This window comes from Marmota marmota, unplaced genomic scaffold (genome assembly GCF_001458135.2).
Source record: "Marmota marmota marmota unplaced genomic scaffold, marMar, whole genome shotgun sequence".
Classification (NCBI taxonomy): Eukaryota; Metazoa; Chordata; class Mammalia; order Rodentia; family Sciuridae; genus Marmota; species Marmota marmota.
Genome location: NW_026000119.1, coordinates 11,988,487 through 12,001,129, shown reverse-complemented (window position 1 = coordinate 12,001,129; position 12,643 = coordinate 11,988,487). Strand labels below are relative to the sequence as shown.

The 12,643-nt window shown below is 38.5% G+C and overlaps 1 protein-coding gene across 1 annotated transcript in view; it reads right to left on the bottom strand.

Annotated features, from left to right (window-relative positions):
• Window positions 1–3,539: 3,539 nt before the first annotated feature.
• Window positions 3,540–12,643, bottom strand: part of Slc10a6 (solute carrier family 10 member 6) — a 36,366-nt gene continuing 27,262 nt past the window's right edge. Inside the window, exons 3-5 of the mRNA XM_048784715.1 lie at window positions 8,557–8,732; window positions 6,271–6,428; window positions 3,540–5,212 (exon numbers count right to left, since the gene is read on the bottom strand). Of these exons, the coding sequence (XP_048640672.1) occupies window positions 5,007–5,212; window positions 6,271–6,428; window positions 8,557–8,732 (540 nt within the window). The 3' untranslated portion in view covers window positions 3,540–5,006. The remainder of the gene's footprint in view (window positions 5,213–6,270; window positions 6,429–8,556; window positions 8,733–12,643) is intronic.

The window sequence follows — 12,643 nt, the reverse complement described above, 5'->3', positions numbered from 1 at the left end:
TTTAAGACCTGTTTGAAGTAACACTTAGAACAGTCAGTTAACCAAAAGGAATAATCAAGGAAACCAATGTTGTACTGCCTGAGAGGTTTCTATTTGGTTTTACCAAATAGGAAGGAAAACAGCTCAGCCTCCGAATGCCTGCTTTAGTTTACGGTTCTGTGATTCTCAATACTGAACTTGTTTTGCTAAATCCGAATTCTGTCTCCTTCCATTCAGCCCTGACACCACTCCAAGACCCAGAACACTCCCTGGTTCATCATAAGATTATATCAATTCGGAGCTAATTGATTTGAATTTGTGATCCTAACCAAGTGCAGTGATTTACTGGGACCTGTTCCTAAGGAGCTGAGGCTATTTGAAGGCAGAAGACGGTATCAGTAAATAAATAAAGCTTCCTGGTGATCTCCTGACTCCCTTGCCAGGTAACAGGTTTGGCTCCTACTCAGAATGGTATCTGAATCTGGCAAGAGAAGCTTCACCACCACCATTCCCACTTCAATCAGAAGACTTCTTTTATAAACTTTAATTGTAAACAAAATTATCATTTGGGAAAAGGAAAAAAAAAAAGGTTTTTGTTACTTTAAAAACACTTGGAAATCTCTGTTCTGAGTGAGTTGGAATCCTGAGGCCTTGTTTTCCTGGGCATGTGGAGCCACAAGGCAAAGCTCCAAGAGCCAGTACAGCTGAGGGCAATTAGCTACCATCAGAAGTCAGCACAGATGGGAGAGGGCAAAGCTGGAGGATACTTTCTCTGGAAAGAATGTAACTAGGAAATGGAAACTGAGAAAAAAAATTTAGGTTTAGGTTTATGACCCCTGAGTGGAAACTTGATTATAATAAACCCATTACTGCCTGCTTTGTGGGATCTGGCTCCACCACCATGGAATGGTATGAGTCACTTGCTAAAACCACTCTGTTTAGAAAGATGAGGCCACAGAGCCCAGGCACCGAAAAAACTCAAATATCACATTAATGTATAAAGACAGCCTAGCTCCTCACAGACTTTGTATTAGCTAAGTATTATAAAACATAAACCCAAAACTTAGTGGATCAAGCATAATAGTTTATTTCTAGTTTATATAACAAATCTGGGCAGGCAAACGACCCAACAGGGCAGCTCTCCTTTCTCCATTTTTAAGAACTCAGGCTGATGGAAGTTCTATGATTAACAAATGTGCTTCCAAGGTCATCCTGTGAATCTCCATTCCTACAGCCAGAAGGAAAAAGAGAACATGTGGAGAGGGTTCTATTAGGCAGGCCAGGACTGGAAGTGAAGCACATCACTGCCACTCGTTCCATCAGCAAGAACTGGCTGATTGACAGCCCCCAAGTACCAGGAAGCTGGAAAGTGTAGTTGGCCGAACAGCTGTTTCCCTGTGACAACTCAGTGCTAGAGAAGGGAAAGTACAAGTCTTAATAGAAGATATGTATAAAAGTGAACCAAAATATATTCTAAAATAACAAATGCTGGATAAGATGTAAAGAAAACAAACACTCATAAACTGTTGGTGGACTGTAAATTTGTTTAGCCACCATGAGGAAAATCATAGAGGTTTCACAAAAACACTGAAAATGGAACTATCATATGATCTGGGTATCCTAATCCTGGGTAGGTGTCCAAAGAAAATAAAATCATACAAAGGGACACCTGCATGTCCATGTCTATTGCAGCACTGTTCACAATAGCTAGGATATAGAATCAGCTTTGGTGCCCATCAACAGATGGATGGATACAAAAAATATATGGTATTATACACATGAGAGAGTATTATTCAACTATAAAGAAAAGTGAAATCCTGTCATTTGCAACAAAATGGATGGAACTAGAGAATATTGTGTTAAAACAAAACAAAAAACCAGACACAAAAACAAGTACTGCAATTTCCCTCTTATATGTGAAAACTAAAAAGGAAGGAAAAAAAAAAAAAGGTCTGCCTTAAAGAATGGCACTTACTAAGGACTGAGAAAGTGGGGTGAGGGCAAGGGTGGATGGATATGATCAGGGCATGCTGTATGCTTGTATGGAGATGTAACATTGAATCCCATTATTATGAACAAGGAATGTGTGTTAATTAAAAAACAAATGGTATCTTAGTATAATCCTGAGCACTGGAGAATTAAAAACATAATTTTATCTCAAAATCAAAACTATGGTACATGTCATTAGTATAGATGTTTCTGAATTGTTATGATAAACAGGAGAAAAATGTGTGTTGAGAAGAGATCAGACTTTTTTTTTAAATCTGTGGCTTCAGAGCAGCCTGCCAGATCTCTTCATTTAAAAATAACTAGTTATTGAAATGTAATGTGATAAATCCAAGAAATTAAAAGAACAGCTTACCACGGTTATGCTTGTTGATAATGAAAGAAAAGATTCCTATTTTCCTTAATTCAGAAATATTCAAGATACCTTGTTATGGTGCAGATAAATGTGACAAATTATAGGCTAGCCCACATAAAATTTTAAAACCAACAAAATTTTAATACACTGGTTTGGGAATGTGTTTGAGTGCAAGTATCAAAAAAACAACAAATGTGCTTACACAAATGAAAGATTTATTTCCTTTCCTTAAGGAAACAATTTCAGAAGTTGGCTGTTGCTAGGATTGATTCTATAGCTCAAGAATGTCAACAGCTTGCCAGGCACTGAGGCACATGCCTGTAATCCCAGCTACTCAGGAGGATGGGGCAGAAGGAAGACAAGGTTAGAGGCTGTCCAAGCAACCTAGCAAGACACTCAAAATTTAAAAGGGCTGGGAGTGTAGCTCGTGAGAGAGCACTTGCCTAGCATGCATAAAATCTTCAGAATTCAATCTCCAGGAATGAAAAGGAAAAAAAAAAAAAATAAGTCACAAGTTCTATAATTATCCTGATCTTTCCTTCATGATCTAGAATTGCTGGGGCAGCTCTGCTATTACATCTATGATCCAAAAGGAAATAGAAACTGACAAGGAGAAAGGGTCTGTCGGTGCCTAGGGCAAGAAAGCAAGACTCCCCAGGAACCATAAGCAGACTTCTGCTTCAATCTTATTAGCAAGAATTTTGTCACATGCACACCTCTAACTTCAAGAGAAAAAAAAATACTTTTAGCTAGGCATTTTGCAACACTGAACAAAATCTCAGTCCTGTTAATAAGGACAAAGAAAACATGCACAGTGGAAGTGTGTACCTTTCCATGTCTGCTTCAGTTTCCACCATTCCTTAGTACCTAACACTTTGTCCTGTTTTGAGGAGTTTTTTTTGGCAGTGCTGGGAATTGAACTTACGGCTTCATGCATACTAGGGCAAGTGCTGTACCACTGAGCTATATCCTCAAAACTTGTGTCAATCTTTTAAAATCTTCCTGAATCCAGAAGTATCTGAACTTTATTTTTTTTAATTTTATTTTTGTGCATTGATGGGGATGGAACCCAGGGCCTTGCATGTGGCTATGCAAGTGCTACATCTCCAGCCCTTTTTAAATTTTATTTTATTTGAGACAGGGTCTCGTTAAGTTTCCTTGAACTTTTGATCCTCCTGCTTCAGCCTCTCAAGTAGCTTGGATTAAGTCATGTGCCACTGGGCCCATCTTAAAACTTTTTTAAAAGATTACTAAAACTGAATGTGTAAAAAATACAAAATTGTACAACAAGAGACACTTTGTAAAAATGAGATAATATACATAATAGGTAAAACGTTGATAATACATAGAACATATACATAGTCACTATCATGTTAAAATCTATAAATCAACCTATGAAAAAATAAAACAGAAAAGCAGGCAAAGGACATGAATGGGCACATGATCATAGAAAATGCTCTACTTTGCTTGTAGTTTTGAATATGTAATTTTAAAGAGATGTTTTCACAAGTCAAAGTGACCAAAACTCTTTGGAGTACAAGTTTGAAGCCAGCCTTGGCAACTTAGTGAGATCCTGTCTCAAAATAAGAAATAAAATAGCTGGGGATGTATCTGAGTGGCAGAACACCCCTGGATTCAATCCCGAGTACCAAAAAGAAAAAAAAAATCTTCCTTAGACTGGTGAAACCATGGGAAACTGGACCCTCTCGGTACTGCTGCGCCACATTGCCAAAGAGCAATCTGTCCAATATTTCTATGGGCAACGGGCCTGCCCAATCCAATCATAGGAATGGAGTCTCCTGAAATGCTTGCACACAGGCAAGGGTAGTGTAGCAGCACTGCAATACCAAATAAATTGAAAGTTATAAAGATGGGTTAAATAAATTATAGTCCGTCTATGCAATGCAATATATCTATGCAGCCACTGTTCTAAAGAATGAGGTAGGTAAACACAAACTGAAGTGTAGAGATGTTCTATCATATGTCATCAAATGACTTTCAATACAGAATATATTGAACATTTTTTGAATGACTCAGTCTATATACATGAAGATTAGAAAGACATATGTCTATCTCTATGGAATGAAAATATGAGGAATTCATACACTTTTTAACCTGTTTACTTCAAATTCCCTCTAAGCTTATATTACATCTATAATCAAAAAGGTATTCAAGCCCTTAAGAAACAATCATTTAGAAAAGGGCCCCATTTTTCACAACTGTGTCCTCCCTTGTACTCCCAAGGACCTGCCCAAAGTCAGGAAGTTATGTGGATCCAGACCCTACCTTGCCTGGCAGAGATGATATCACCTCTACACAGAGTCCTGTCATTAGATTAAAATCCAAACAAGAGACAACTTTACATAATAAAGGGCATTACCTCCTGCCAGGTGGCACTATTCACCTCATGGGACAACAAGAACACACACAGCAGCTAGGAAAAACCCAGTGTAAACCCCCCAAAACTCCCTGAAATGGGCAGAATACACTCTCAAAAAGTGATCCTATGACATTGCACAATCCACACAAAAATATAAGTATTCTAACATCTGACACTTAACTATTCACACAGGTCCTGCCAACCAAGGAGATTGCATCCGCGCGGCCCCGTCTTTACCCATCACTGAGGAAGACAGAGGACCACACTCTGGCCAGCAAGTCCCCACTATTCACATGAAGTGACGTGGCCAATGGGCTCCAGAGCCCTGTGGCGATCCATTGGTCCTGATGGCTCAAGGGTTCCAGCAGCTTCTTCATGCACCTCCAAGAAAGCACGGGCCTCTCTGCATTTTTTGTCATGGCAGACTTCTGCACAATCTGGGTTCCTTTTTCTGGGTCTGTTCTTCAGTCTCCTCTTGTATATCTGATATGCTAGGTGATCAAACATATGATTATTAAACACCACTTTAGCAAAGAGTATAATCCAGGGACACTGTGTCATTATCCTACACTTGGGGAGTTTGCTTTGCATCACTTAAGTATAAATACACTGGGAAAGAGGGGGAGAGGGAAACCATGGAATGAAACAATTCAGTGTGTCAAAATGGTTCGCTCTTCAGACTGCGGAAAGCTTGGTCATTCATTCATTCAGTCCATAAGTCAGTTGATCAGTGGAGGGCTTACTGAGTCACACACTTGCTAGGATGTATCTGGGGATGAGCCAGTCATAATTCTTCCCCAAAACTTTGATCTCAGACCAGAAGTTTTATTCTGCTAGCATTGGTATATTTATTATCAGTAATCAGTATATAATCACTTATACCCATAATCATTGAATCTTACTTAGAACCTGTTCCCTGAGAACAGTGAAAATTTATAATGGCCCAAGATCAAAATATATATATGTGTATGTATTTAAATGTTTTTAAACTTAAATTAAATCAACTCCAAAATAACATGCTTTTAGCTGTATTGAGGTAAGCGGTGTGTGTAGTATGCATGTGTATAAATTTTTAATATTTGTGAATATGCTTATATATGTATTATATTTTATATTTGAAAAAATTTCACAACCATTTGGCATAAATCATAGTCACAGAAACATTGAAGTAACTTGGCATCTGGGAAACCTCAAGGCCCCTAATAAGACATAACAAATAAATGCTTACGTTCAGTCAATGTCATTTTTGAGATCGATGATTGTTCATGGAGAGCTTATCCTGACACATCTTGGAATTTAAATGCTGATTGTGCTTTGGTTTTTATGAAGCATATTTGGTTCTAATTATAAATTCCTATTTGGGTGTTTTTTAAAATATTTTTCTGTGAAAGTTCCACTGTATCAAAGTATTGTGTTTATGCACCTTATTATCCCCCAAAATGTCCTGCTAAAAATATAATTCAGGGGGCAGCACATACAAGTTCAAATCACAAAAAAGAGCTGGTAAATTAGGTTGTTAGTCAAATCTACCCAATGAAAGTCCATTCACCTGCAACAATGAGAACTCCATCCACAAGTTGGAAGAGTCCATAGGCCAATGGGAAGTTAAACATCTGAACCAACTGCTCGGCTGTGAAAGACAACTGGAGCATGGTGATGCACATCTGAATATTCTGAGCTCCGGTTTCCAAGGAAATTGTCCTGCACCTGGCAATGACAAAAAATTTCAAGAGTTAAGTATTACCAATAAGCACCATTCTAACATTTGCTCTTATGCAAACTGATAAACTATGAGCTCAAGCAACTAGAAGTGTTTATTCATTCAACAGCTGTTTGCCGAGTGCCCGCTCTGTGGGGTGGTTTTCTAAGAGGCACTGTGGAGCAGGACCTTCTGAACCCTGCCCTAAGGAAAGACCAGATATACACAAGGAAAAGTTCAGTAGAAGTACGTGACAAAGCAAAATCAAGGGCCTGGAACAGGCTGTAGCAATTGAAAAAAGTTGCAGAATTGTATAGAGAAGGCTTCACAGAGGAACGACACTACAGAATGGAAAGAGTGGAAGAGGCATTTGATGTGGAAAAAGGATAAAAAAAGGGGCTGGGGCTGTAGCTTAGTGGTAAAGTGCTTGCCTCATGTGTGTGAGGCACTGGGTTTGATCCTCAACACATCACATAAAAATAAATAAAGATACTGTGTGTGCACCTAAAATTAAATAAATATCTTTTTTAAAAGATAGAAAAAAATTACTGAGCCCTTTCACCTAAGACAACCATTTTTTAAAATATATTTGTATAACTTTATTTCATTTATTTATTTACTTTATGTGGTGCTGAGGACCGAACCCAGTGCGTCACCCATACTAGGCAAGTGCTGTACCACTGAGCTACGGCCACAGCCCCTAAGACAACCATTTTAACATCTGGTTTTCCTGTTTGTTTTCAAGTATTTAATTTGTACTGTTTCACATACAGCTCAACTTTCCTTTTCATCTCCTCCAACTCTCCTGTCCATGCAGATTGGCTGTCCATGCAATGCCTCGTGAATGGGCCATGCCCATTCCTCTCCCAGTGCTCAAAGTTCCCCAGTGGAACACTGGCAACAAAGCCAACTAAAAATTTCCCAACACTCACCTTCAGAATTCAACTTTATAATTTGCTTTCCTTTAATAATTTTTTTCTGATTTTAAAAGTAAACAAACTTTACTTTTAAACCTTAGAAAATAAATCAAGAAAATATTAAAGAACTATAATTACTCTTAATCTCATTACTCAAAATTACCATATGGTACTTTTTTTTCAATATTTTCTTCATGCATAAAATTCTTTTTGCTTTCTTTCACAATATGGGAATCAAAATAAATATCATTTTCTATCCTTTTTTGCAGGGAAGTATTGAGGATTGCACCTAGGATACCACAGAGTAACATCCCCAGCCCTCTATTCCTTTTTAACTAAAATTTATCTCTTGAGTATTTTCCAAATTCATTAAAATTGATGCATCATATCCATCATATGGATGCAACATGAATTAAGTATCTCCTATTGTTAGATATTTCAATTGCTTCCATTTTGATTTTTATAAATAATCCTGCAATTAATGTCTTAGCATATCAGTATTCATGTGCACATCTGATAGAGCTAGCTTCAGAACGGATTTTTAAAAGTTAAATTGTGGAGTTAACAATTATGCATATTTATAAGGCTGTTGATATGACACTAACTTTTCTTCCAGAGAATTTATTCCAATTTTCTTCCTCTCCATCACTATATGATGATGTGCATTTCATTGCAGGCATGGAGACATGCAAGTTTATCATTTTTAATGTTTGCAATAATATTATAAACCATATATATCAAAGTGTAATATAATTTTAAAGTGAAATTCCTATCTTATTTCTCAGTTTATGTCCTTTCTCCTCTTGTGTCTCATAATTAGCAATTCTTAAAAATTTAGCACAAACAACAGATAAGAATATAATCTCTTAAAACTTGTTCATGACCTAAAGTGATCTCTACATTTAGTGAAATGACTTCATTCCTCCTATTTAATTATTTGAATATGAAGAAAAATATGCCCAGATCTCAACAAATGGCACCAACACCCCTAATACTAATTTTACAAATTACAACTTCCTGTCAATTTGGCCTTTGCTGCAGTTAACATTTAAAATCACCATGATCTCTTCACTGTCTCTGGGCTGAACTGTCCCGTCCCACCTGCCGTGTACATTGAAGCTCTTCCTGTCTCCTGAGGCAGCCAGGCAAGACAGGCTTGTCAGTGGCAATGTATTTAATTTACCTTCCTCCAAAAAAGTGAAGGATAATGTAACTGTACCTTTGCCAAGACTGATGGGTAAGAAGTGCCAGCAGAAAGCCTGTGACATGGCCGATCAGAGGAAAGATGAAACTGATGGTCAGAAGGGTGGTGTCTGAATTCCACGATCCCTTCGCTAACACCACACCAGCAACTGTGACCACCAGAAGGAGGACCCCACCAACCACGGCCCCAACCTAAAGCAAACCAAAAAAATAAATACAGGTAAACATCACGGGCTGTTTGTTTTCTGTATGATGCAAAGTCTACCAAGGCTCTCAAAAGGCTTGAAACTTAGCAGTTTAAAGAGGGAACTTAGAGAGCACTGAATGCAATTTCATTTCATAGTAGGCCTTCCATATCCACAGGAGATATGTTCCAAGACCCTCAGCAGATGCCTGAAAACATAGACTATACTGAATCTCATATTTTCTGAGTTTTACTACATATACATACCTATAATAAAGTTTAATTTATAAATTAGATACAAGAGGAGATTAAAAACAACTAATAATAAAATAGAACAAATGAGTTTCTCCTGACCATGGACTGTACATAAAGTAACAAAAAATATATAGCTGGTGCATAGTAAGTCAATAATATAAACAACAAAAAGAGATGTCCTAGGGAAGAGTCCAGACTGGTAATCATGGGTGATAAGGACAATTGACCTTCTAACACTTTCTATGCAAAAGAGGGAGGACCATAGAGCTGAAGGCAGCAGGAAAGGCTCCCTGGATGTCTTTAGAACTTGAACTGGATGCTGTGTCATCTCAGTGAATACAGCGTGGATACTATGGACAAAGGACACTTCATGTCTCCAGAAGGATGGTGCAAGGTTTTATCACACTCTCTAGAACAGTGCTCAATTTGAAACATATGAATTGATTATTTCTGGAATTTTCCATCTAATGTTTTTACACTGTAGTTAACTACAGATAACTGAACTGACAGAAAGCAAAACTGTGGATAAGAGCATTTATCTGTATAGTGGAAAAGCCCAAATTCCAAAGTGTTCTGGTGACTTGGCTAATTTAGAAATGGGTGGGGTTTGACATAAATCCCAGTCTTTTTATTTAGTGACCAGTATCTTTTCCATTAAAATGGAGGATCTGACCAGAAGAATTTGGTGATAGTTTTTTTCATGGATTAGACAAAATTTTGAAATAAGTAGACTTGGACAATGAGCTCTGTCTTAGTCCATTTTCAAATGCTATAACAAAATACCTAAGGCTCTGGGTCCTTTGTAAAGAAAAGAGATTCATTTTAGCTCACAGTCCTGGAGTTTCAAGACTATAGCATTTACATGTGCTTGGCTCTAGTGAGAGCCTCATGACAGATGGCATTCATACTGTTGAGTGCTATAGTTTGGACCTGGAATGTTCCCCCAAGGTTCATATGTTGAAGGTTTGGTCCCCAAAGCAGCCATATTCAAAAGTGGGGCTTTGGGGAAGTGATTGGATCATGGGGGCTCTGCCCTTGGCAGTGGATGAATCTGTTGTTAGCTGAATGGACTTCTGGGAAGTGGTAGAGGCTGTGGCAGTGGGATCTGGTTTAAGGAAGTAGATCATTAGGGGCATGCCCTGGAAGAGTATTTCTTGTCCCTGGTACCATCCTCTCTGTTCTCTCTTTCCCTCTCTCTGGCTGCTGTGTGATGAGCCACTTTCCTTCCCAATGCCCTTCCTACCATGATGTTCCACCTCACTTCAGGCCCCGAGCAATGGAGCCAGCTGACTATGGACTGAAATGTCTGAATATACATCTTTTCTCCTTTAAGTTGTTTTTCTCAAGCATTTTGTCCCAGGGACAAAAAGCTGACACACACAGTAAGAACTTGTGTAATAGTGGTGAATAGTGTACATGCAGGAGGGAGTCGAGGGAGGCTCCAGCAACCTGCTCTCACATAGTCCAGTCCCTCCAGACCTGTATTATCCCTCCAAGGGTCAGGTCTCAGAACCCAATTACCCTCCACAAGGCCCCACCTCTTAAAGGTCCATCACCTCCCTCCATGCCACCACACTAGAGACCAAGCCTGTCTCAGGGGGTCAGACCAGAGCAGCATCCAACACTCCCACAAACACATAAGACCCCCACCTCTGGTAACCTACTGTCTGTGGTCAGCCCTGCCTGACCATTCACCTCACTTCCCACCCCACTTTTCAACAACCAACAGCTTCCTTTTGCTATCTCCCAATGAAATAGCACCGTTCCTCACAAGACAATCTGAGCTCAGATTAATGTCATAGGAGAAATACTCTATCTCCTCCCACATAAGTACTGTCGTTTTTGTTGGGAGGTGTGTGCTGGCAATGGAACCCAGCACCTCACACATGCCAGTCAAGTGCTGTGTCACTGAGCTACATCCCCAGCCCTACTGTCTCTTATTTTTGTTAACATAAACAAAAGCAAAAGTAATAATAATGTTAACAACAACAACAAAACCAAAAAACTCTAATAGTTCAAGTCTTAGATAAGATAGGAAGAAAGTATGGCCTAGAGTATTTAGGGACAGTCAGGCTCCGGTCGAGCTCATCTTGTGTGGATGGTGAACTATGCTTCAAGTGACAGCATCAATCTTGACTCAAAAGGAGTCAGGGTAATGCCAGAGTCATGAAGAACCAAAGCAAAGAACAACACAACACCCTGCTGTATGTATCATGGGTGAGCTCCGGGGTCGTTTTTACTGTCCAGACACAGGGTCACACAAGCCATTGCCTAACAGGAAGATGCTAAAAGACATGAAGAAAGCCTCTGATTAGAAAATCCCTTCTTCATATTTTACCAAAAAGAGATTTCAAAGTTTGAAATTCACCAGGACAAAATTAGAAAAACAGGTTATTCGGAAAATGTGTCAGATCTAGATATCCTAAACTTATAATTAAACTAACCTAAAGTGCTCTCAGATATTTATTCAAACACATTAGTAAATATTTTTTGCCACAAATCCTATGGTATTGCCAAGGGAAAACGTTTTAAACCTGCTCTTTACAGATAATAAAAGTGGCATATGTAAAGTATATCTTGCTTTTCTAATGACACTGATGGACTAATAGAGGATATGGAAACACAAGAATCAGGATTGTTCTGTTGCTGTTAAGTGCTGTTTTAAGAAAAGTAATCCAAGATAGAATACTTGAAAAATAAGAAGTTTCCATAGTCATACTCATTCCTCTTGTTTTATAAACAAAATCATGAACAAACACTGACCATTGGAAATTTTCTCCTGTTGAAACAATGACAGTAAATGTGGAAAAGGACTATGTTCCATGACTATAGCTGAAGGAGTGAAAGCAAGCTGTCAGTGTTAATCAACCTTACACAATCCCAACGCATGGCTTCTTCCTCCAGTGGTCTATACCCACCTGACTGGTCTGCTGGTTGGCTCCTCTTCCCTTGTTCATGTTCTTTGAGGAACCATAGGAGTGGTTTGGTCTTACATGAAATTAGGGAACAGCATCTGTTTGTCAGGTAGAGCCAACAGCAGGAGCTTAAACTGAACCAAACCATAAGCCCCAAACTAAATTAACTGATACTTGACAAACCTCTGATTAATCCCAAGTGATAAAGTGATATGTTTATAATGTAAAATATAACTAAAATACTTTTTAAATCTTCATGAAAGCAGCACACGGTACTTTCTTCTTTTTCTTTTCTTTTTTTTTTTTCTTTTTTTTCGACTGGGAATTGAACCTAAGTCCTCACACATACTAGGCAAGCACTCTGCCACTAAGCTACACCCTAGCCCATCTTTTAAAATTTTGAAAGAGGTTCTCACTAAATTGCCCAGACTGGCTTTGCACTTATGATCTTCCTGCCTCAGCCTCTCAAATAGCTGAGATTATAGGCATGAACCGCCACCACCTGGCCACATTACATTCTTATTTTTTTAAGTTCTGGGGATTGAACTCAGGCCTCACACATGCCAGACAAGGGCTCTACCATTGAGCTACATCCCCATTCCGACATTACATTCTTATATCTTCTAAAATGATACATAATTTGGAAAATGGAAAATACCCTAGGATGGTGATTTCATTATTAAGAATGCCTCTCTTTAGCTAGGTTTTTTTTTTTCTTTTCTTTCTTTCTTTTTTTTTTTTTTTTTTTT